Below are 25,962 nucleotides of genomic sequence, written 5' to 3' on the forward strand. Positions count from 1 at the left end.
GGAAAGACAAACAACAACATTTCAAGCCTTCAGATAACATTTTGAGATGATAGTGTAGTCTATCATCACTATTTGCCTACTTTACAAACTGATTGAAGAATATTTGGGCATGTATTTCCATTAGGATAAGAAAGAAGTATAAATGGAATATCTTTGAATTGTAAAGTGTTGACATCTGAGAACTTGGTACCACTAACATTTGATTTTTCTGATTGGCAATGTTTTTATTCATTGAGTTTATTGAAGTGCTGATTTGTTGACATCTGAAATTGTGGTTTGTTTCTTTTCGTAGACATACACATTGAAGTGAATCTTTGATTTATGTTAAATTTAGTGTTGTAACAGCTACCAATGAATACTATTTTTGACTGCTGCTGTATATTTCAAATTTGCACATCCCATTTATTTACTCTTGTGATCCAACATAGAACAGTCTTGGTCTTAAGTTACCCTAATTATTTGATATTGGAAGTATACAGACTGAAATATTCTTAACATGTAATGCACTTTTATATTGCAAAACTGAAGTAATTTTTTGGTTTCGCTTCTGTAGAGGGTAATGAAACAGGAGTGATGGATAGCCTGCTGGAAGCCTTGCAGTCAGGTGCTGCATTCAGGGATCGCAGGAAACGCACACCAAGAAATCTTGGTAAGTCTTAAACCTTAAGTGAGGTGCAGCTCAGAAAGTATGGCAAAGAATACATTGCTGATTTCCTCAGGTGTGTTCTCACTAATCTAAGGGACACATTTCAGGATTGCTTAAAAAAATTATATGCTTTTGCTATTAAAGGAGAATTTAGATGGCCTGTGCCAGTAGACATCTAACTGGCAAACCCTATAATAGTCAAAGAAGAAAACTTAAAGTGGCTTTTCCTCATGGCAAACAATGAACCACTTTGCTTCAAACACAGGCTTATTGAAAGTCACTGAAAGATCAATATATACAATCAATAGCTTAGCACCCTTTTTAATATTGAATTCGGCAAGGAAAAGAGCCAAGTTCTAAATTCCACAAAATATTCTTGATAATATGGAATTGCGTTTTCATGTTACTTCTTCATAAAATCTTTAAACTTGTGGCTACATAAGTCTAGACTTATTTAAAAATGTATGCAGATATTCTACATAGATATTAATGATCTATTAGCATTTCTAGTATTTCTTAGATAATCTAATGCAATTATATGTATCCTACAAATGAAAATGTAATTGTTGACAAAACATCAAGTAAATGCAACGCAATTTTTTATAGCAGTTTCATCAATAATGAGTACAGATTTTCTAAATATGTGTTATAAATAACTAGTAAAATGTTTCTTAATCACCTTTCAAAATACTTGTGAGTACAAAAAACATTCTAAAGTAATGCATTGAGAATTTTTTTAACTGGGTGAATAATGCTGATGTAATATTTTTAGACGTGATTACCAATGGTTATCTTTTTTTCAGAGGTTCAGTCATTAAAATGGATATTATTGAGTCAACTTGGATATTCCCAATTGCTTAACAGATCATTATGACTAATCTGTTAATTTATGCACTGGCAGTTTTCACACTGCAAAGGGTTCCTTCAATGTAAATTCATTTGTCATTCAATTAAAGTCAGTTTTTGATAGCTTGCTTCCTGGTTGTTGCAGGTGAACAAGGTCCAGCTAGTCCTACATCCCGATGGCCTGTTGACAAGGGTAAAAGAACATTTTTTAAGTGCTACTACTCTTTTATCTCACTTTTCAGTCCAGCTTAGAGCTCCTTAAAGTACTCTAGATAGATAATTGGCCATAACCTCTACTTTGGGCCTGCGGCAGAAGGCTAGAGAAGGACAATTTGATGGTGGCAAGTTTTCCCTTGATGCTAGTTCTTAGGAAATCTCTATTTTAGGTCACTTAGCACTGCTGTATTAATTTCACACTCAGCTGTTACCTCTACCGGTGCCTTGGCATTAAGCTCAAAATGTCAAACATTGTACCTAGTCTAAACTTTCTTAATGGATTCTGGCCTTTTCCTGTCCTTTGTGCTTCAGAAATACGTCTATGGTATTATATCTTATCTGCTTTTTTTGCCGTAGGGAAACAGCAGCTTTGAGGATGTGTATGTTATTATTGCTTTTAATAGGTTCATCTCTGGAATGCTGCAACGGAATATTAACTCCACTTTCAATTTCATTTTTTGGACTAATTTCCCAGGTATTGAGATGGATATGGCATCAAGTTGCCCCATTATATCCTGACACCGCAGGTATAATTTTCATGAACCAATTAAGTTCATTTGTGTTTCTTGATTAAGTTGCCAGAGCTAGTTACAACATCAATAACAGTGTGCCACCCTTGCAGATATTTTGTAAGAAAAAAATCCCAGCATTATAAAACAGGCTTTAGCTTTTTTGAAAGTTTTTTGATACTTATTTGATTTTTTGCTGCAAGCTATCTGAAAATCTGGCACAATTCATTTGACTTCATGAGTGTAAAATGTATTACTGCGAAATGGACAAGTCCTAATTCACAGTGATTGATATCCCCTATGATTGGAAAAATTGGACATTACAAAACCAATTTTGCTGGCTGTAAGCAATGTGCTCCAGTATTATGACATTGTCTTGCAGTATATCGAGATTATGCAAAGTGCATGGACCAAATAGCACTACTGTGTGCATCTCAATTTACTGAAGGTGAGCTGGTTGCTGTTACCATGGAGATAGGAAAGCTAATGAGTTACCAGTACTATGTTTGCTTTTTGCCTGTGTCCAATTCACAATACTGGACCCATGCCTGAAATATTTCCAGCCTCTGTATTTATGCGTTAAAAAAGGCATGCACCTAAGGTGCTTAATGAGTACATCATGAATGGTGATTCACTTGCAGCTGATGGACTGTTCTAATAAAATCCGGTGCAATAACATGAGATAACATATGGAACTCTGGATAATATATTCTACTCTTCTGTCAAGAAAGACATTTTTGCAAAATTCAAGAAGGATGTTCCAACTTTTATATTTAAATAAGCATTTTTGGAGAAATAAGCTTAGGCTTATTTTATATACATGCGTAACATCTTAGAGCAGAAGAAAATTCAAAGTGGATCTCAGTTGGAATTTTTTAATGCAAAATTTAAAAACTAATATATAGGAATATGTAATATATCATGTATTTTGATGTCTAAATCCTGACTCAAAGAATATTCTGAACACATCTGTAGTGCTGGTAGTTAGGAAAAAAAGCCAATATCTGTTCTGTGATAAGTATATGTTACAACAATAAAAAAAACAATATTTATAGCGTGCCTTTAACGTAATAAAACATTCCAAGGTCCTTCAAGGGAGCATTATAAAACAAAATATGACATCAAGTAACATAAGGAAATATTTTCTCAGATGACTAAAGACTTGGTCAAGGAGGTAGGTTTTAAGGAGAGTCTTAAAGGAGGTCCAGAGCTCAGAGCCTAGGCAGCTGAAGGCACAGTCACCAATGCTGGAGTGATTAAAATCGGGGATGCTCAAGAGTCCAGAATTAGATGTGATCACATATCTCGGAGGGTTCTGGGGCTGGAGGAGATTACAGAGATAGTGAAGGGAGAGGCCATGGAGGGATTTGAAATCGAGGATGAGAATTTTAGAAACAAGGCTTTGCTTGACCAGGAGCCAATGTAAGCCAGCAAGCGCAGGGTTGAAAGGTGAATGGGACTTGGTGCAAGTTAAGACACGGGGAGGGGATGACCTCAAGTTTAAGGAGGATAGAATGTGGAAGAGCAGGCCAGGAGTATGTTAGAATATTCAAGTCTAGCGATAATGAAGGCATGACTCAGAGAGTGGCAGGAAACAGCAAAAGCAGAGCCAGTTTTAAAAATAGCGTGGAGCAAGCGAGAGCTCGCTCGAAGAGCGGTGAGAAGGAGCAAGAGTGGAGCTGGGCATAAAAATGGCGTGGAGTGAGTGAGAGCTCACTCGGAGAGCGGCGAGAAGGAGCAAGAGCGGAGAGGGGTATAAAAGCAATGCGGACAGAGCGAGAGTTCACTCGGGGAGCGGTGGGAAACAGTGAGAGTGGAACGGGGCTTAAAAACAGTGTAGAAGGTGTAGAAGGGAGGGTTTCAGATATCTGGACCATTGGGCTCTCTTCAGGGACAGATGGGACCTGTACAAGAAGGACGGGTTGCATCTAAACTGGAAGGGCACTAATATCCTGGCTGCAAGGTTTGCTAGAGTCACTCGGGAGGGTTTAAACGAGTGTGGCAGGGGGATGGGAACCAGAACAGTAGGACAGCTAGTGAAATAAATGAGGAGGACATAGTAAATAAGGCCAGTAGGACTAAGAGGAAGAGCAGGCAGGGAGATGTTGCTGAGCACAGCGGGACTGGTGGTCTGAAGTGCATTTGTTTCAATGCAAGAAGTATAACAGGTAAGGCAGATGAACTTAGAGCTTGGATTAGTACTTGGAAATATGATGATGTTGCTATTACAGAGACTTGGTTGAGGGAAGGGCAGGATTTGCAGCTAAATGTTCCAGGCTTTAGAAGCTTCAGGCGGGATAGAGGGGGATGTAAAAGGGGTGGGGGAGTTGCATTACTGGTTAAGGAGAATATCACAGCTGTACTGCGGGAGGGCACCTCAGAGGGGTCATGCAGCAAGGCAATATGGGTGGAGCTCAGGAATCGGAAGGGTGCAGTCACGATGTTGGGGGTTTACTATAGGCCTCCCAACAGCCAGCGTGAGGTAGAGGAGCAGATATGTAGACACATTTTGGAAAGATGTAAAGGTAACAGGGTTGTAGTGGTGGGTGATTTTAACTTCCCCAATATTGACTGGGTCTCACTTAGTGCTAGGGGCAGAATTTGTGAGGACCATCCAGGAGGGCTTCTTGAAACAGTATGCAGATAGTCCAACTAGGGATGGGGCCATTCTGGACCTGGTATTGGGGAATGAGCCCAGCCAGGTGGTCGAAGTTTCAGTGGGGGAGCATTTCAGGAGCAGTGACCATAATTCCATAAGTTTGAAGGTACTTGTGGATAAGGATAAGAGTAGTCCTTGGGTGAAGGTGCTAAATTGGGGGAAGGCTAATTATAACAATATTAGGCAGGAACTGAAGAATTTAGATTGGGGGCGGCTGTTTGAGGGTAAATCAACATATGACATGTGGGAGTCTTTCAAACGTCAGCTGATTAGAATCCAGGACCAAAATGTTCCTGTGAGGAAGAAAGACAAGTTTGGCAAGTTTCGGGAAGCTTGGATAACACGGGATATTGTTAGCCTAGTCAAAAAGAAAAAGATGCTAAATGAGTACTTTGCATCAGTATTCACCAAGGAGAAGGACTTGGTGGATGATGAGCCTAGGGAAGGGAGTGCAGATAGTCTCAGTCATCTCATTATCAAAAAGGAGGAGGTGTTGGGTGTCTTGCAAAGCATTAAGGTAGATAAGTCACCAGGACCTGATGGGATCTACCCTAGAATACTGAGGGAGGCAAGGGAAGAAATTGCTGGGGCCTTGACAGAAATCTTTGCATCCTCATTGGCTACAGGTGAGGTCCCAGAGGACTGGAGAATAGCCAATGTTGTTCCTTTGTTTAAGAAGGGTGGCAAGGATAATCCAGGAAATTATAGGCCGGTGAGCCTTACGTCAGAGGTAGGGAAACTATTAGAGAGGAATCTTCGGGACAGGATTTACTCCCATTTGGAAACAAACGAACTTATTAGCGAGAGATTGCATGGTTTTGTGAAGGGGAGGTCGTGTCTTACTAATTTGATTGAGTTTTTTGAGGAAGTGATGAAGATGATTGATGAGGGAAGGGCGGTGGATGTTGTCTATATGGACTTTAGTAAAGCCTTTGGCAAGGTCCCGCATGGCAGACTGGTGCAAAAGGTGAAGACAGAGGGTAACAGTGGATGGGTGTTTTTCTGAATGGATGGATGTGGCTAGTGGTGTTCCGCAGGGATCAGTGCTGGGACCTTTGCTGTTTGTAGTATATATAAATGATTTGGAGGAAAATGTAGCTGGTCTGATTGGTACGTTTACGGACGACACAAAGGTTGGTGGAGTTGCGGATAATGATGAGGATTGTCAGAGGATACAGTAGGATATACATCGGTTCGAGACTTGGGCGGAGAAATGGCAGATGGAGTTTAATCCGGACAAATGTGAGGTAATGCATTTTGGAAGTTCTAATGCAGGTGGGAAGTATGCAGTAAATGGCAGAACCCTTAGGAGTATTGACAGGCAGAGAGATCTGGGCGTACAGGTCCACAGGTCACTGAAAGTGGCAACGCAGGTGGATAAGGTAGTCAAGAAGGCATTTGGCATGCTTGCCTTCATTGGTCGGGTCATAGAGTGTAAAAATTGGCAAGTCATGTTGCAGCTGTACAGAACCTTAGTTAGGCCACACTTAGAATATTGCGTGCAATTCTGGTCGCCACACTACCAGAAGGATGTGGAAGCTTTGGAGAGGGTACAGAGGAGGTTTACCAGGATGTTGCCTGGTCTGGAGTGCATTAGCTATGAGGAGAGGTTGGGAAAACTCGGATTGTTTTCACTGGAACGACGGAGGTGGAGGGGCGACATGATAGAGGTTTACAAAGTTATGAGCGCCATGGACAGAGTGGATAGTGAGAAGCTTTTTCCCAGGGTGGAAGAGTCAGTTACGGGGGGACATAGGTTTAAGGTGCGAGGGGCAAAGTTTAGAGGGGATGTGTGAGGCAAGTTTTTTACACAGAGGGTGGTGAGTGCCTGGAACTTGCTGCCGGGGGAGGTGGTGGAAGCAGATACGATAGCGATGTTTAAGAGACATCTTGACAAATGTATGAATAGGAAGGGAATAGAGGGATATGGGCCCCGGAAGTGCAGAAGGTTTTAGTTTCGGCAGGCATCAAGATCGGCGCAGGCTTGGAGGGCCAAATGGCCTGTTCCTGTGCTGTACTGTTCTTTGTTCTTTGTTGTTCTGGCACAGTCGAGGCATAATTCCCTCGAAGGGGAAATGTAGGGTGAACAAATCCAGAGCTTCCTGGATATCAAAAGAGATAGAAATGAAAATAAAGAAAAAAAAGTGTGGTCATGATAGATATCGGGTGGATAATACAATGGGGAAGCAGGCTGAATATAGAAAGTTCAGAGGGGAAGTGAAAGAGCAAATAAGAGAAGCAAAGACGGAGTATGAAAAGATGCTGGCAGCTAACATAAAAGGGAGTCCCAAAGTCTTCTATATGCATATACATAGTAAAATGATGGTAAAAGGTGGACTAGGACCAATTAGGGACCAGAAAGGGGAATTACGCATGGAGGCAGGGGGAATGGCTGAGGTGCTAAATGAATACTTTACATCTGTCTTTACCAAGGAAGAAGATGCTACCCAGGCCACAGTGAAAGGGGAGATAATTCATACTCTAGAAGGATTTAAAATTAATGAGGTATTCGATAGGCTGTCGATACTTAAAGTTGATAAAGCACCAGGATCTGATAAGATGCATCCAAGGATACTGAGGGAAGTGAGAGTGGAAATTGCAGAAGCACTGGCCATAATTTTCCAGTCTTCCTTTGACTCGGTGGTGGTGCCAGAGGTCTGGACAATTACAGATGTTGCACCCTTGATCAAAAAGGGATGTAAAGATAACCCCAGCAACTACAGGCCAGTAAATTTAACTTTGTTGGGGAAACTTCTAGAAACAATAATTCTGGAACAAATTAATAGTCACATGGACAAATGCGGGTTAATTCAGGACAGCCAGCACAGATTTGTCAAGGGAAAATTATGTTTGACTAACTTGCTGGAGTTTTTTGAAGAGGTAACAGAGAGCGTTGATGAGGGCAATGCTGTTAATGTGGTGTACATGGACTTCCCGAAAGCATTTGATAACAGACTTGTGAGCAAAGTTATAGCTCATGGAATAAAGGGGACAGTAGCAACATGGATGTGTAATTGGCTGTGTGACAGGAAACAGAGCGTAATGGTTAATGGATGTTTTTCGGGCTGGAGGAAGGTTTGTAGTGGAGCTCCCCAAGGGTCCATGTTGGCATTCTTGCTGTTCCTGATATATATTAATGACATAGATATTGGTGTACAGGGCACAGTTTCAAAATTTGTGTATTTTACAAAACTTGGAAACATTGTGTCATGGTCTTGTAGTTTTTTTTTCAGAATATGCGGTTTGCCTTTAAGGCTTGCAAGGGATCAGTATTTCTTTAAGAGCTGGCAAGTCTTAGGAGTTATCGGAAGGTGCATTTTTGTTGCCTTAGAAACAACTATTTGGAGACTGCGATTCAAAGGGTGCATCTCATTACCATAGATATAGCCACTGGGAGTGAGTCTGATGCAATACATTTGTTACAATTCAGTTTTGATCTGGCTTTTGGTGGAGACCGTTTGTTCTAACAGAACACAGAGGACACAGTTGTGATGAGCACACCTGAAAAAAATCTCTCAACCATTTAAACTGAAGGAAGGGGATTTTAGTCTGTTTAATTATTGTCACTCAAAATTCTAAAAAAAAATGTCAAGTCAAAACAGAGATCTCTGGTAACTTAAATTGAAGAAAGGGAAGTTAGACTGTGACAATCTTTTATCCCTCAAAAACTCTAAAGTCAGATTGATTCTGTTGAAAGTGTTTGCAAGTCATTAATTGTTGAAATTCGCTGGAGAAGGAAAGCAACATCCTGTGAGGACTTCGAGCAACATCCTTTGAAGACTTCGAGCAACATCCTGTGAGGACTTCAAGCAGCATTGGACTGTAAATTTGCAAGGACAGTAATTTTTTCTATTTTAAATGTTGTTTATATCTTCATAGTGTTTAAGAATTTAGTTCTTCTAATTAAAGAGTTAATTTGTTGATTTAAAGACACCTGGTTTGGTTAGCCTCATCCAGGGGTTAATAGATGGTACAATTTGGCTGGGTCTTTCTTTAATTTGGAAAGTTTTAAATGATATGTTAGCCAATCTGTGGAGCGACGGGATTGAATTAACAGTGCGTTGGTCCCAACACAATCAGAATCATATAATTTGATTGGGAACTTTGACTGGAGAGGTCGGTTGTTAACATATTTATGGATGTTTTTCGGGCTGAAGTTTGTGGTGGAGCTCCCCAGGGGTCCGTGTTGGCACCCTTGCTGTTGCTGATATATATTAATGACCTATTGGTGTACAGGGGACAACTATCAAAATTTGTGGATAATACAAAACTTGGAAACATTGTGAACTGTGTGTAAAACTTCAAAAGGACATAGACAAGTTGGTGGAATTGGCGAAAAAGTGTCAGATGAAGTTCAATGCTGAGAAATGTGAGATGAATCATTTTGGTAGGAAGAACATGGAGAGACAACATAAAATAAAGGGTACAACTTTAAAAGGGGTGCAGGAGCAGAGAGACCTGGGTGTATATTTGCATAAGTCATTGAAGGTGGCAGGACAGGTTGAGAGAGCGGTTAAGAAAGCATACAGTATCCTGAGCTTTATTAATAGGGCATAGAGTACAAGAGCAAGGAGCTTATGTTGAACTTGTATAGGACACTAGTTTGGCCTCAGCTGGAATATTGTGTCCAGTTCTGGGTACTGCATGTTGGGAAAGATGTGAAAGCATTAGAAAGAGTGCAGAAAAGATTCACGAGAGTAGTTCCAGCGCTGAGGAACTTCAGTTATGAAGATAGATTGGAGAAGATGGGACTTTTTTCCTTAGAGAAGGGTGAGAGGTGATTTGATAGAGGTATTCAAAATAATGAGGGGTTTGAACAGGAAGAAACTGTTCCCACTCGTCGAAGGATCAAGAATGGGAGGGCACAGATTTAAAGTAATTTGCAAAAGAAGCAAAAGTGACATCATGCAGTGAGTAGTTAAGGCCTGGAATACACTGCCTGAGAGTGTAGTGCAGGCAGGTTCAACCAAGGCATTCAAAAGGAAATTAGACTGTTACCGATAAAGGAAGAATGTGCACGGTTACAGGGAGAAGGCGGGGAACGGCAGTAGGTGAATTGCGCATTTGGAGAACTGGTGCAGACACGATGGGCCGAATGGTGATCTTCTATGTTTAGAGATACAGCACTGAAACAGGCCCTTCGGCCCACCGAGTCTGTGCCGACATTCAACCACCCATTTATACTAATCCTACACTAATCCCATATTCCTATCACATCCCCACCTGTCCCTATATATTTCCCTACCACCTACGAGGGGCAATTTATAATGGCCAATTAACCTATCAACCTGCAAGTCTTTGGCATGTGGGAGGAAACCGGAGCACCCGGAGGAAACCCACGCAGACACAGGGAGAACTTGCAAACTCTGCACAGGCAGTACCCAGAATCGAACCCGGGTCCCTGGAGCTGTGAGGCTGCGGTGCTAACCACTGCGCCACTGTGCCGCCCCTATGCTGTAGTGATTCTTTGATTCTGTGATTCTGAATGAGGGATTCAACAGCAGATGAGCTGAGATGTTGGGCAATGATACGGCGGTGGAAATATTTGGTGTGAATATGTGTTCAGAAGCTCATTTTAGGGTCAAATGTGACACCAAGATTGCCAACAGACTGGTTTAGTCTCAGACTGTTGCCAGGGAGAGGGATGAAATAGGTAGCTCTGGGTCAGAGTTTAGAGCAGGAAGGAAAACAATGGCTTCAGTTTTCCCGATATTTAATTGGAGGACATTTCTGCTCATCCAGTCCTGGATTATTATTACTAAACATCTTGCACCTAGAGAGAAGGAAGAGGCAGTGAAGGGGTGGGGAGTGAGGGGGGGGGGGGGGGAGAAGAGGACAGGATAGTCAAACAGAAGCAGGTGGAGAGGGATGGAAATTGGAAAGAAAGTGAAAAGAATGGTGAATGGGGGTCGAATCTCTGAGGGGGATGGGGCCTTTGAGACCTCAAGGTTGTCTCTGAAGATGTTGCAAGGCCTTACAAATCTCAATGAGGGAGGGGTAAATATGAGACCCTGAAAATCTCACGGAGGTGGCTTGCTTGTGAGAAACTGAAAGTAGGTGGTGGCAGTAGTGTGTGAAGCTCTGGAAGCCCATTAGTAAAAGGGTGGGGGAGCTGAGAGTATGAGGAATGGCAAACATCTGGAACAGTATTGAAATTAATATTACTTATATTATGCAGAGATAATAGTGGTGATCAACATGCATCCTATAGCAGTGGTTTCTCTTCTGACAGAGAAAATTGCAGGGGCGTATAATGTTGGTGAGTTCAATGGATGGTAGGAAGGGGAAACGGGTAGTATATCATTTCATGTATGGGTGGAGGTGTCAAGATGAGAAACAGTGAGCTAACTGATGCACTAAAGAGTCCAGCAAGGAAATTTGCCACTTTGATATAGTGCTCTACTGCTGTTGTAGAGGGACTGAGGGCAAGATTTATTTGGGGTGGGTGTGGGAACTTGAGGGAGGGTTTGCCGTTTGACCAGAATACACGAAGATGCCAATAGGCTGCACCGTAAGGTAGCTCTAACATTAATACTACAGTTAAGAAAATCATTTTAATACTGGAATTGCAATTAGATCATTTCAAAGGATCAGTACTTTCTTGAATACCCTTTTCTGAAGGCAAATGTATTCCTACTCAGTTCCAAGCCTGGGTTGGGAGATAACGCTATGTGACAGGTATTTTGACAATATATGTTAATCACAGCAGCCACTGCAGGTATAACAGATAGTCCAGGCAAATGTTAATCCTACCACTGGTGGCACTGGATTGTCTGTACTGGAAGGAGCATGATACAAGAGGGTAATAAGTTTACATAGGCAGTTTCCATTATAGTTGTTGACACAGGAATTTATAATATCAAAGGTTAGGGAAAAAGGAAGTGCATGTTTTTAGTAGGTTTTTACTTATATAACCTATACTGGTTTGTATGTGTGTGTGCACAAACAATAAAAGAGCGTTTTATTCTTTCTAAAACAGCATTGCATAAATTTTTAAAAGGTCTTATTTTCATAAATAATTTCAACATAACCGGAAAGTAAACAAAACAATGTTTGTGGACAGAAAACAAGAATTTGTTGAGTCGATAGCCAAATTCAAGTTCGAAGTAACATTTTATATTTATCTATTAAATCAGGAGATTGAAATCCAAAGGTATTAACAATGGCAGTTTCAAGAAATAGATTCCCTTATAAACTGGCTGCTTATAATGCTTGCCATTTGAATTTTAAGAGAAAAATAGTTAATAATTTTTTGTAATAGTTTGGCCTGCATTTTGAAGACGTGTAAAAGATTTGCTTTTCAAATCCAGACTGTGCAGGCCTCCATTATGGTGTCACACAGTGCCCAAGGGAGTATCTTATTCCTGCTAATTTATGAGTCATTTTAAGAGCTAACACTACAGCTTTTGAGCCTCCTGTCACTGCTACAGTCATTAGTGAATCACAAATTTTTATATTTTGAAATGAGTGATTAGCAGAAGATGAATGCGATGGGCTGTAGTGAGGTGTCGATAGAAAATGAAAATAAATATGTTGTTCTGGGAAGATTTAAAATATCTCTAAAGTGTACACGTCTGAAAGGATTTGATATATCTCATTTTTATGTTGTGAATGAATATCTTTGAGTTCCAAGATGACATAGCCTGATTTATTTGGAGTGCTGTTGGAAAGTAAAAACGCTAGCACAATTACTTTTGGTGGGTCTCATAATGCCATTGCTGGCACTTTGCTATTCCTCATCTATATACTTGCCCTCCCCCACAACCACTCCAGCAACATTATCTGCAAGTATGGGGTCAGCTTTCATATTTATGCAAATGGAACCTAGCTTTATCTCTCCATTCCAACTGTTGATTCCACAACTGAGCTTTCTAATTGCCTGTTATGAATGAACTGGATCTTTACACTGCTCAACTTTGGCCAGACAGAAGTCACCCTGTTTGACCACCAAAAACATTGCATCATAGACCCGATTCAGCTTCTTTGCATGTATGGCTGCTGAAACTAAACCCAATGGTTCATAAGCTCAATGTCCTATTAGATCCCAAGTTAAGCTTCAATTGCCACATCCAGGCCATTACTAAAACCACCTACTTCAAACCTCCCGAAGTGTTAAGTAAAAACAGGAAGTGCTGGAAATACTCAGCAGGTCTGGCAGCATCTGTGGAGAGAGAACCTCCCGAAATATTATCTGTTTCTGCCTTTACCATTTCCCCAATGCAACTGACTGAAACCATGCCTTTCTCACCTCCAGACTAATTCCCAGTCTCCTAAACTCTACCTCATTCAGAATTGTGCCATCTTTATCCTATCCTGCACAAAATATCCCTCAACTATCACCCCTGCTGTTACCAACCTTCAGTGCTTCCTCAGCATATTGATTTCAATACCTTCATCGTCATCTACAAATCTCGACATAGTTTCATTCCTTTGAAATATCCTCTAACCCAAATCCTTGAGTGCATCTCCTGCTCATCCACCTCTGGTTTACAATGTATTTCCCTCTTTCCTCCTTTCTTCCATTGATAGAGCTTTCAACCACCTTATCCCACAATATGGAGCTATCTGCCCAAATCCCTCTGCCTTGTTTCAACCTTCCCCACTTTCAAACGCCTTCTTGAAACAAGTCTCTGTGTCTGTGCCTTTGGCCACCATCTCCATTTCCCCTGCTATTCCTGCATGGCCCTGCCCCAAACTGTGAAGTGCCTTAAGATATATCTGCTGCGTTGAAGTTGCTACAGAAATGTAAGCCATTCTCAACAGCACTAAGTTTGGTCAGAAAAATAAAGGCTGAGAGAAGGAAATCCAGAGTTTTATGATTTTGAAGGAGATTGTCTTTGCGTTCCCAAGTGAGGTCAGCTAACCTTAGAGAGCAAAGACCAAACTTGAGATCTTTTTGGTCTTTATGGCACAATATCATACACTGGATGCATTATCTAAAAGAGCAATTAAACTTTCTTTGGGTGCAGTTTGAACAGAATAAAATAATATTTGCTTTGAAACAAATTTATCTGAGGGATGACATTAGATACTTAAAATTGACATGGTGGTTATCAGTTGTATTTTTTCCAAGTAAATATCCCAGCAGAATGTTTAGACTCAGTAACCAATTTCATTAGATAATTTTTCACCTTTCCCACCCCTATTAAATGCTGAATATTAGATACCCATGCTGCAAAATTCGGGTGAGTGGTGCTGAGACGTCCCAAAATTGGTGTCCACGGCACGCATGGGCACATTTCTGGTGCAAGTTGCATCGGGCACCATTTTGGTGAGGGCCCATGTGCATGCAGTGAGCAAGTGCCAGAAGTATGCAGAACAGGCAGATCATGACATCAATCAGCATGTAATGCTGATTTAATGGGGTGCTGCCATTTTGGAACTCAGTGCTCCAGCTAACGCCTTCTCTTATCTAAATCTTTGCACAGCTGAACACACATTTCGCAGCAGAAAAGATGCCCCTACAGTGCTATTTAAAGGGATCATCAACTACTTCAGGTTGCTTCATGATTGATTTCTACTGGCTGTTGCAATGATTGTGCAAGTATTTGGTGTTTTCTAGAGTTGCTGAAGACTACAGGGAGTGGTGTGGCACATGTTCAAGAACTTGGTCCTGACTTCAAGGCTTATGCACAAGCCAGTTGTCGTTAGACATGGGTACACGAATAGGCATTGCCCATGGAATACACATGACTGGGAGAATGGGCAGAGGTGATACAGCAGGGCAAGTTGCCCAAAGAGGGAAGAAGAGAGGGAGAAAGTCTTCTAGCAGGAAGCCATATCTACCCTAGGGTTTTAGGGAGCAATTCTCCTACCTGAACCTTAACAAAGAACAATGTGTCAGATGTCTGCGCTTCAGTAAAGACGTCCGCGCTAAAATCTGCCTTCTTTAGCGCTGTGAAAAGCCGTGTGCAAAGTTGGTGCTGGATTCTACTGTGCTCCTTGACATTATACACAGGCTTTCTGGAAGGCTTGCCAGTGCACCTTGCATTTCATTGTGCATGCCCATCAGCCCTCTCTATAGCCTGCACCATCAAAGTGCTCATCTGAGTCCTCTACAACAGACGCAACCTCACCCCCCACCCCCTCCCTGGAAGCTGGAACCTGTGCAACCCTTTGTCCCTGCCCTGACTGCAGGCCACTCATGCCCAGTGTCTCATCATATGCATATCCCAGCTCTAAGCTAACCTCTAAAATACACACATTGTCAGTATCTGAGCTGGTGTCTGGGGGTGAGAGAACAAGTGACAGTGTTTCTTCTCTGCTTTTTTGTTCTTCCACAACTGCTTTGCCAGGTTGCAATTCTTCGGTATCTGAAAGGAAAATGTCCAAGGGTATGGTTGAGGTGGTGGAGAGGGGGAAGAAAGAGGTGCATGCTTACTCCATCTACAGATTGTAAATCAGAAGAGATTGCGGATGAAGGGGAAGTTGGATGTGAGAAAGAAGATTCGGTGTGAGGAGACCATCAACTTCTATTGTTTCAACACGCCACCCCACCCCCCCCCACACCACCCCCCACTGGCCATGACATCAGCAGTGTCACTCCAATGATGACGAGCACAATTTCCTCCGTGGGGTTAAGAACGTCCAGTTACGCCTGTCCTCCACTAGTTAGGATCTTCTGTCTCCGGTTGTGTGTCACCTTGTCCTGCAAGAGAGAGGGAAGTGTGTCAGTGAGTAAGGTGCAAGCTGGTTGGGTGATGTGGCTCTCATGGTTGAATACCTGATAGTGTGTACTGTGTTTAAGCTGTGAGATATGAGTGTGTAGCTTGCAGCAGTGTGTGAGGGTGAGGTGAAGCCATGTATGTTAGGTATGAGTCCTGATTGATAGAGATTGATGGTAGGTGAGTAATGGAGATGTCGTGCATTAAGCAATGTTTGAGGCTAGTGCTGCAGTTGGTGGGATATAGCATTTGAAGATGCATCCACTGACCTTGACCACTCATGTGAGATCAGTGAACTTTTTGCAGCATTGCATCAAGGTCCCCAGTAAAGCCTGGTTCGGGTATAAAATTAAAACCCTACCCGGGCCCGACCTGACAACAGCTAACCCGGGCCCGAGTACTTTAATTTTTTTAAATGCCTGACTCGACTCGAAAAGAACAAACATATTATTGAAATAGATTAAAATGAAAACAAGATGAAACTAAACAGTACAGTCCAGACCAACCTGAGCCCGAATGCTGGACGTAGAATACAGACCTGACCCGAACCCGACACATGTAATCGGGTTTGGTCGGGTTCGGGTTGGTTAGCCAGGCTTTAGACCCCGGGCTTGACTCCTGACACTGACTGCCACAGCTATCTGGTCCCACTATCTTCTGAGAGTTTGGAGGGCCTCCTTCTAGCTCCCTGTGAAAAGAGAACGTCTCCCTTCTGCACCTCCTCTACCAAGGCCTTCAGTGCAGCATCAGAAAATCTTAGAGCCTGCTCTGTCCCATGTTGTACCATTATTGAGTGTTTCCCAGATCAGAATCAGTTGTAGAACCACTTCCATAACTTGCTGCAACCACAATGCATTTCCCATTTCGGAGGTGCAAGCTAGCTTTAACTGGTGCTTGCCTCTGATTTTGGGCAGCCTGCTTAGGCATGCAGCCACTCAACAGTGGGGTTAGCACTGGCTGCATGCTACAATCATGTAAATTAGCAGGCAGCACGATGTTACTGTGCTGCCTGCATTGGAAATAATGGACACAAGTTAACCTCACATGCTGATTTGGCTGTTTTCGGGAACAATCAAATTTTGTCCCCGTATCTTCAGAACTTCTCTCTACAAAAATAATTGTTCAAGATGAATTATAAATTAAGTGGCTCAGACTGCACACAATGTATTATCAAATGAAATAACTCCTTTATTACAATGACATGAAAGTTGTAGAATATGCAAATATTAATTTGTAAGAAATAACTATGACTCACTTGAAACCCAAGAAATTTGAACATTCAAGGATCACAGTGATAAGTTTAAGATGAGCCATTTGGTTTCATTATAAAGGTCATGAAAGTAAGTGTATTCTTGTCTGTGTTTCTCCAAAGTACATGTTTCAAATCACATCAGAAAAAGCTTGCAGACAATTTGTCAAATTTAATCAATGGAAAGCACTCACAATTCAGATTGCTTCCTTTTAGTTTGTCAGTGACTCTCCTGTGGGAGGAGATACTCTTATTTCAATGTCTCCCTTCTAAGAATTCTATCACCAGGGACCTTTATTCTTCATTAGATGTTTGGTTTTTCTCATCTAATTTTCCAAAACCCCAACTGAAACTCCTTTCTGGACAAGTTTTTTTTTAGCCCATTTTCAACAGTTTTGAAGATCATCGACATATGGTGATCACTGCTCCAGACTTGTTTTCAGATATGTATTATCCTTTCCAACTTTAGCTTACCAGCAGTTGCTATTTTGTGATTAGAAATACGCGTTCTTGTGAAGCCCCTCTGGTTACACTTGCCTTCATTGTTGCTTCACTGCTGAAAAATTCCAGCAGTCCTCAGATAAGATGAGGCCCCATCCATCTGCCTGTCCTGTTGATTCAGAGGGCCATTAAAGATCATGCTTCAAGACCAGCTGATGGTTCTTCTGGTATACTCCAATCAGTGCTACAAAGTAACATGTTAACTTGTCATAGACTCAGCTTTTTTGTGGGATGGTGCTGTGTTGTAAACTCAGCTGCATATTTGTTCATACAATAGATGCTGCAGTTAAAAAGTAACTACTTGTGCATGAAGCATTTTGAGTTTGTTTTAGTGTGATGTTGTGCAGTGGTGTCCAATATGCTTGCCACTTGCTACATGTGGTGAATCGGCCACAGACAGTGGCAAATTAATGCTGTTCATTTGGAATCACACAGATACTGAGTTGTGTTAAATTTACAGCAGTGGGTATGAGTATTGATGTCACTCACTAGACCACTATTTGTCATCAATCACTAATTAAGCAAGGAAGAATCAACCACATTGCTGTTGGACAGGAGTTACTTATCGATCAGATCGCGACTGTGTTTATCAGAATGTAGTTCAGTTCTCTGGTTTCTAATGATCTGAAAGCTGAAGGGCCATTTGCTCAATAAAACAAGGAAAATAGTCTGCCATTTCTGTTCCCGTTCTCTCTGGGTGCCTCTAAATGACGATATATTTAGATCTGTGGGACTGCTCTGTGAAGCAGTGTGAAAGCGGGCCGGCCTTCGAAAGGATAACTGTCATATTGCTCTTGGGGATTCTAGTGACACAGGGGATACTGACTGAAAACCTAGTTTTGTTTAGCTAATAGTTGACGGTAGTTGCAGAACAGTTCAGCTGCGTGAGCAACAGACAACACTGTGAGGCTGCCAATGAGGGTTATAATGTGCACTTTTGGCAAGCTGGGGCAATGTAATAATATCCAAATATGTTTAGCCTTCATCTTCATAGATCTGTTGAAATGAGCAATTGAAAGGAATAGGGTGCTATTGGCATAAATGGAGAGATGACAGGAGGTCAGCCATGAGCCAAAGGTGTATTAAATATCCAGACACTGTGTTCAGAAATGGCAGGCGACAGAATGTAAACAAGGCAAGAGTCCGAGCACAGAAGTCAATATGTAGGGACTTGTCAATTCTTTTCTGTCCCCGAGTCTCCTAATATATCAATTCTGATAAAGTAGAGAGAGTTTTGAAGAAATTTGCTTTTTTGGAATAAACTGGAGCACACTGTAAGAGAGAGAAGACTTCAGTTATCAGATTGTCACTACCCTTTAAGAGGTTATACAGTTGAATTGCAAAACCCTTTTGAAGCTGTTCTCCTGGCTTTGGTAGTGAGTGTATCATACTTTAATTGCCGATGGTTAAAACTTCAAATCTATTTTCAAAAGATTGCGCATTTGTTTTATTGATATTGCACATATTTTATAATCATGTAGCGAACATGGTGATCTGATCGCCACACGTTTGGCAAGCATCAAAATTCTATTGGACGACGCTGATGTAGGCCTGAATTTTCTAAGGGTGGCGAGCTTGAAAGAAGGCGTGATGCATGCGCGACTTGTCCGCCACTGAGAACCCCGTGTTATTTTGCTCGGGCTCATTTAATTGGAGGGGGCGGAACAGCCGCCCTCTCTACGTCACCGGGGGCAGCCGCTCCATCCCTGACAACCACGCAGGTGCTGGCGCCATTTTTAAAGGGCCTCAAGCCCTTAGAATACATTTGAATTTGTCACATTGGAAAAAAAGAGCGAAGCTCGTCTTCCACCCCGCCCCCCCCCCCCCCACCCCCCTCCCAATGACATAGCCAGGTTTCAATTTCCCTCTCCAACCCCCCCCCTCCCCCCTACCACCAAAAACAATGTTTTGCCAGTCCCGACCTTTCACCCCAAATGTACCGACCTTTACCCTTCAACTCGTTCCACCATCCCCTCAGCCAATTGCAACAGTTTTCACCACTCCCAAGTAGTGTCACGCCTCGGATCTCCAAACAGAGATCCAACAGCATGGGAGTTCCGGCTACCAGCCGGAATATCAGTGTGGGACAGCCATTGGGTCAAGGTAAGTTAGTTAGCATTTATTTTAATTCATTTAATATTTAAATTAAGACCCCTCCACTGAGCGGCCAGGGGGCCACACTGAGGCCTCACCGCCAACGGTAAAATGTGGCGGAGCCTTCCCAGCGTCGAGGGTCGTGGCGGGCCTCTTCCAGAAGAATTTTCCAGGGCATGCCGCCACAACCCCTGACATCGGAGGGCTAGTAAAATTCAGTCTGTAGTGTGACGGGAACCAGGATGTAGCATTAGGAAGGATAAACAAGGTGCACAGTGATTGGGAGAAGCAGATAGACGTAGAGTAAGAAATAGTAAGGTGTTAGGTACAGTCAGACTAAGAAGTAATGTAATAAGGTCTAAATTTGGTTGACAGTGCATGTATGTAAATACACAAAGCATGGCAAATAAAGTTGGTGAGCTGCAGGTGCAAATAGCCACATGAGAGTATGATGTTGGATGATAATCGAGACCTAGGGCAAAAAAGGCTATTAAATATTCCTGGCTACAAGGCGTTCAGGAAAGGTTGGGAAAAAACGCAAGGAGGAGGGTGGCAGTATTGATTAAGGAGAATATTACAATGCTGGAGAGAATGTCCTGGAGGGGTCATGGACTGAATTTATTTAGTTAAAGTTTTAAAAAAAAGTACACGGACCATTATGCTGCTGGGTATATTCTGTTGGCCACCAAGTACTGGGAAAAATGTAGAGGAGAAAATTTGCAGAGAAATTAGAGAGCAGTACTAGAACTATGGGGTGGTCATGATAGGGAAGTTTAATTATCCCAATATAGACTGGGATAGTAATAGGGTCAGAGAAGGGTGAAGAGTTTCTGAACTGTGTTGAGGAGAATTTTCTTGATCAGTATTTTTCTGGCCCAACGAGGAAAGAGGCATTGCTGGCTCTGGTTCCCGGGAATGAAGTGAGTCAAGTAGAAACACTTATGGGCCAGTCATCAGAATATTATAAAGTTTAGGTTAGCTATGGAAAAGGGCAAGGAAAAATCTAAAGTAAATTGGAGAAGGGGTAATTTCAGTGGGGTGAGAACATATCTGTCCCAGATAAATTAGAATCAGAGATTGGCAGGCGAACTCAATCAGAATAATGGGCTGCCTTTAAAGAGGAGATGGCTCGGTAGAGTGGAAGTACATTCCCACGAGGGGGAAAGGTAGGGTAACCAAAACCAGAGCTCCCTGGATGACGAGAGAGAGAGAGAATGAAGCAGATAAAGGAGGAGTTAGACAGATGTCAGGTTGATAATACAAGTGAGAACCAGGCTGAAGATAGAAAGTTCAGAGGGGAATCAGGTAGACAAAGAGAGAGTATGAGCAGAGACTGGCAGATGACATAAAAGGGAATCCAAAAGTTGTCTTTAAGCATATAAATAGTAAAAGAGTAGTAAGAGGAGAGGTGGGGCTGATTAGGGCAACAAAGCGGGATCTGCGCATGGAGGCAGAGGGCGTGGCTGAGCTACTAAATGAGTACTTCGCATGTCTTTACTGAGGAAAAAGATGCTGCCAAAGTCATTGAAAGAGGAGGTAGTTGAGACACTGGATGAGCTAAAAAATTGATGAAAAGGACATATTCGAAAGGCTGGCTGCATTTAAAGATGATAAGTCACCAGGACCTGATGAGATGCATCCGAGGATACTGAGGAAAGTAAGGATGGAAATTTCGGAGCCACTAGCCATAATTTCTAATCTCCTTAGATACGGCGGGGTGGTGCCCGAGGACTGGGAAATTGCAAATCTTACACCCTTGTTCAAAAAAGGGTGTAAGAATAAACCCAGCAACTACAGGCCAGTCAGTTTAACCTCAGAGGTGGGAAAGCTTTTAGAAATGATAATCCAGGACAAAATTAATCCGCATTTGTCCAAATGACTGTTAATTAGGGAAAGCCAGCAGGGATTTGTTAAAGGCAAATCATGTTTAACTAACTTGATTACGTTTCTTGATGAGGTAAAGGAGAGGTTTGATGAGGGTAATGTGGTTGATGTGGTGTACATGGACTTCCAAAAAGCATTTGATAAAATGTCACATAATAGACTTGCCAGCAAAGTTGAAGTCCATGGAATAAAAGGAAAAAAAGCAGCAGGGATACCAAGTTGGCTGAGTGACAGGAAACACAATAGTGGTGAACGGTTGTTTTTCAGACTAGAGGAACATATGCTGTGGGGCTCCTCAGGGGTCGGTACTGGACCACTGCTTTTCTTGACCTATATAATGACCTAGACGTGGGTGTGCAGGGCATAATTTCAAAATTTGCAAATGACACAAAACTTGGAAGTAATGTGAACTGTGAGCAGGATAAAGATAAACTTCAAGAGGACGTAGGCTGGTAGAATGGGCAGACACATAGCAGATAAAATGTAATGCAGAGAAGTGTGAAGTGATACATTTTGGTAAGAAGAATGAGAAGAGGCAATACAAAGTAAAGGGCACAATTCTAAACAGGGTGCAGGAACAGAGGCACCTGGCGGTATATGTGCACAAATCGTTGAAAGAGACAGGGCAGGTTGAGAATGTGGTTAAAAAGGCATACGGGATCCTGGGCTTCATAACCAGAGGCAGAAACAAGAAAGTAATGATGCACCTTTATAAAACTCTTGTTCGGCCTCAACTAGAGTATTGCCTCCAATTCCAGGCACCACAATTTAGGAAGGATGTGAAGGCATTAAAGAGGGTACAGAGTAGATTTGCAAGAATGGTTCCAGTGATGAGAGATTTCAACTACATAGAGAGATTGGAGAAGCTGGAGGTGTTCTCCTTAGAGGAGAAGGTTTAAAGGAGATTTGATAGAACTGTTAAAAATCATGAAAGTCCAAGCAGAGTAGATGGAGAGAAACTGTTCCCATTGGCAGAGGGTTGAGAAACAGAGAGCACCAATTTAAGGTGATTGGCAAAGGAACCAACGGTGAGACGAGAAAACATTTTAATGCAGCTAGTGGTGAGGATCTGGGATGCATTACCTAAGAGTTTGGTAGAGGCAGAATTGCATAGGCACCTGAAGAAAAGTAATTTGCAGAGCTACTGGGAAAGGGTGCAGGAATGAAACTAGCTGAGTTGCTTTTGCAAAGGGCTGGAACAGGAAGAGTGGGCCTGATGGCCTCCTTCTGTGCCTGTATGACTATGTGCTATATGAAGTGCTTTTATTGATATTATTTGCTTAGAATCTTAGATAAACCATAACTATGTTTCATAAGAATATATCTTCACCAGGTTTTATACTTAAAATTGGTCATCATCACATCTCAAGGTACATCTAAGGTATCTAAATCACCAAGTCACCCAATGCCATTTGATCCTGACAGAAATAAGAGTATCATGTCAACTCCTTAAAGTTGCTTACTGTTCAGACAGTGTATATGGCCTTCAAACATATACGTTCCAATCGGTTTTAGTTTTTCTTTCAATCTCTCATTTCTTGAAAGTGTTTACTCTTGCCAAGCCCTCAAAATCTTTCGCTCAATTGTTCATCTCCTCTGAACAAGTTGAAGTAGGACTACCTTATCTCAACAGTAAAACGGATCTCAAGCTTAGAAAATTCTTTCACTAATGTGTTATTCATCAAGCATCAGAGATCATTCTACCATAAGCATAGCACAGCAACTGTGCCATTGAAAAAGATTTGTGCAGCAGTTATTTTGCCCTGCAGTTAATCTGAAAACATAATTGTTCTACCCCATTGGGTTAAAAGACTAAGCTGGAGGAGGATATTTTATTTCAAAGTGAATCAGACTGCAAAGCAAACCAGCTTGCTGTGGAAAATAAGAATTGCAAAAGTTGGTACAGGTCTGGGTGTAGTCACATTCTCTGAGGAGCCTCTCTATAAGTGGCATATCAGTAAGAAGGACATGCAGTTTATTTGTAAAGATTGGTGATTCTCATTTATACATTTATAATGTAAGCACCATGAGGAAATTCTTTTTGCCCTCAAATGGCATCTGTACTAATCTTGTATATAATATATAACAATTACTAAAAAGGCTTGCATTTATATAGCACTTTTTATGACCTCGGAACATCCCAAAGCACTTCGCAGCCAATTAAGTACTTTCAAAGTAGAGTCACTATTGTGATGTAGGAACACAACATTCAATTTGCGCACGACAATCTCCCACAAACAGCAATGTGATAATGGCTAGATAATCTATTTTTTAGTGGTTTTGGTTGAAGGATAAATATTGGCCAGGACACCAGAGAGGCACGCATGCTCTTCTTCAGAATGGTGTTGTGGGATCTTTTATATCCACCTGAGAGGGCAGACAGGGCCTCGGATTAACATCTCATCCAAAAGATCATATGCCCAACAGTGTAGCACTCCCTCTACTGCATAAGAATGTCAGCCTAGATTTTGCTCTCAAATCTCTAAAGTGGAACTTGAACCCAGAGCCTTTAGATTAAAGATGAGAGTGCTACCAACTGAGCCTCAACTGACTTCTAGAATGCATGTAATGTTCTGACATTATAGACCATTGCCCTGAATATACATCTACCACAGAATACAGCTATTAATTATGTAGTCATGTATAATTTGAGAAAGGAATCATTGTCTTTTCAGTCAAAAGGTTGGTTGAGAGGAGTGAAGTACTTTTTGTTGAAGATACTTCTTTAATGTGTTCATGAAAAGTATTAGAAACATATCTTTTTTAAAACATAAAATCCTCCTAGGACATTTGTCATGTTGGCTGTTCTTCCCTTTTGGTGAATGTGGTGATGTCATTGGTGTGGTGGTGCTGCCTGCATTCTGAAGTGGCTCAATTTATCTTAAAATATGCCATGATTTTGGATTGGCTTGGGAACTGACCCACAGCTACCGAACTGGAAAAATTTTGCTACCAACAAAGCACATTTCATCCTTATTTGTTGCTTAAAAATTATAAACTACTGATCCCAAAACTTGCTGCATGAAAATAGTTTTCAAAGAAATTCTAATGGGGAACCATAGATGAGTTGCAAGGTTTTAATGCTATCATATGCTCTTACAAACGGTAAAGCCGTTTTAAAAATTTACTCAAAGCCATCATCAAAATGATTACGTATGTTTCTGACAGCTACCTTCATAATCACAAGAATGTTTCAGACCAAATTCCTTCATTTTTCTTAAATTGATGATCTACCAATAAGAGAAGGAAAAATCAGCCAGTCATATTGCACAAACTATTTTGTGGAAATCTTCTGGTTGCCCCCTCGTATTTTCACCAGCTCAGATGTGTTCTACTAGAAATCAGGTTTGTAGTATCTTAAAAACACAAAAATTATGAAATTCATGTTAAAATTATTAAACTTATCTACATATATTTTCTTTGCCAAATATGCCAAAGAATATTTTCCATCAAAGGCTTCAAGATGGTATCAGAGTGGGAGAAAGGGCCAATTGATTTTTAACACCCGCTCCACCTAGTTTCTGCCCGGTGAAGACAATTAAAATCCACCCTTTAAATTAGGGCTTATCCATGGTCTTCTGCCTCAGATGAATGTGCTACCAACTGAGCCAAGTTGGAACTGAAGCATTAGATAGAATATTTCATATTGCAGAATTGATGTAATTATTCTAATGGTTTAAGGACACCAGTTACATTAAAGTCCAACACGGCCAAATGGTAATTACAGAAAATAGTAATTAAGCCTGTTTCTTTTTAGATACTGTTACGACCCGGTGAGAAAGATGTCTAGGGGTCTTTTCAGCCTTCATCTGACCTTATTGTAACAGGGTTTGATTTTTAAACACACTGTGTTTTGAGCTCCCCCTTGGTGAATCCTTGTTCACCACTTTACAAGGCAAAGAAATGAGCACACTAGGTTTTCTTAGGTTTAAAGAGCAAAAGTGAAATTTATTAAAACTTAAACTCTAATTCGGTTAATGCCTACGGATACACACCATGCCCCACGCTAGCATGTATATGCGATACACACATGCAAATAGACACATGATCGAGAAGAAGAAAAATAGTGGAGAGGTTTGAGGCAATCTCTGAAGAGGAGTTTTTTTACTGTGCTTCGAGCTCGCTGTAGAGCCCTTGCTTGTAGGTAGTCTTGCTTTTCGTTGGGGCCCAGTATTCTTCTTAAACCTTTTTCACTGTAGGAGACTTTTCTATCTTGGGTTTCATCTGTCATCAGTAGTTTCTGAAGCTGGTGAGAGTGAGATGAGAGCAGACAGGAGAGAGGTCTTTTCAGACCAGAAGCAAACAGCTTTCTGAGTTTTCAAACTCTGTGGCAAGTTCAAATGCAAAAATCTCCAACCGCCAGTTAGTCATGCTACTAAACTGGTCTGACCATGTCTTCTGTGTATTGGAGAAGCGGGGACTGGTTCCTTTGTTCCAACACTGTCTGCCAGTATGCAACAAAGGTCTTTCTGGCAAGGGGCCTGGCAATTCCTTGTGTTAGGCCGTCTTTTCATTCCAGCAGCAATTTTAAGTCTTAATGTTCAAGTGGCAAAATAATGTGTGCCACATTCTTGGCAGGTGGGGGCGTGTGTGACAATACATGCATGGTTTTGTATAACAGTTTATGCGCACTGAGTTCGTCTGGTAGCTGTTTAGATTTTGAAGCATGCCTGATAACACTTGTACTATATATA

The 25,962-nt window shown here is 41.5% G+C and overlaps 1 protein-coding gene across 4 annotated transcripts in view; it reads left to right on the forward strand.

Annotated features, from left to right (window-relative positions):
* Nucleotides 1–25,962, forward strand: part of diaph2 (diaphanous-related formin 2) — a 967,621-nt gene that overhangs the window by 868,157 nt on the left and 73,502 nt on the right. For 3 of the 4 annotated variants that reach the window (XM_068047700.1, XM_068047699.1, XM_068047701.1), the window contains 2 exons: nt 554–649; nt 1,638–1,685. In XM_068047700.1, the coding sequence (XP_067903801.1) occupies nt 554–649; nt 1,638–1,685 (144 nt within the window). The remainder of the gene's footprint in view (nt 1–553; nt 650–1,637; nt 1,686–25,962) is intronic. The other variant, XM_068047702.1, reaches the window with a different exon arrangement.

This window comes from Heterodontus francisci, chromosome 15 (assembly GCF_036365525.1).
Source record: "Heterodontus francisci isolate sHetFra1 chromosome 15, sHetFra1.hap1, whole genome shotgun sequence".
In the NCBI taxonomy this organism is placed as follows: Eukaryota; Metazoa; Chordata; class Chondrichthyes; order Heterodontiformes; family Heterodontidae; genus Heterodontus; species Heterodontus francisci.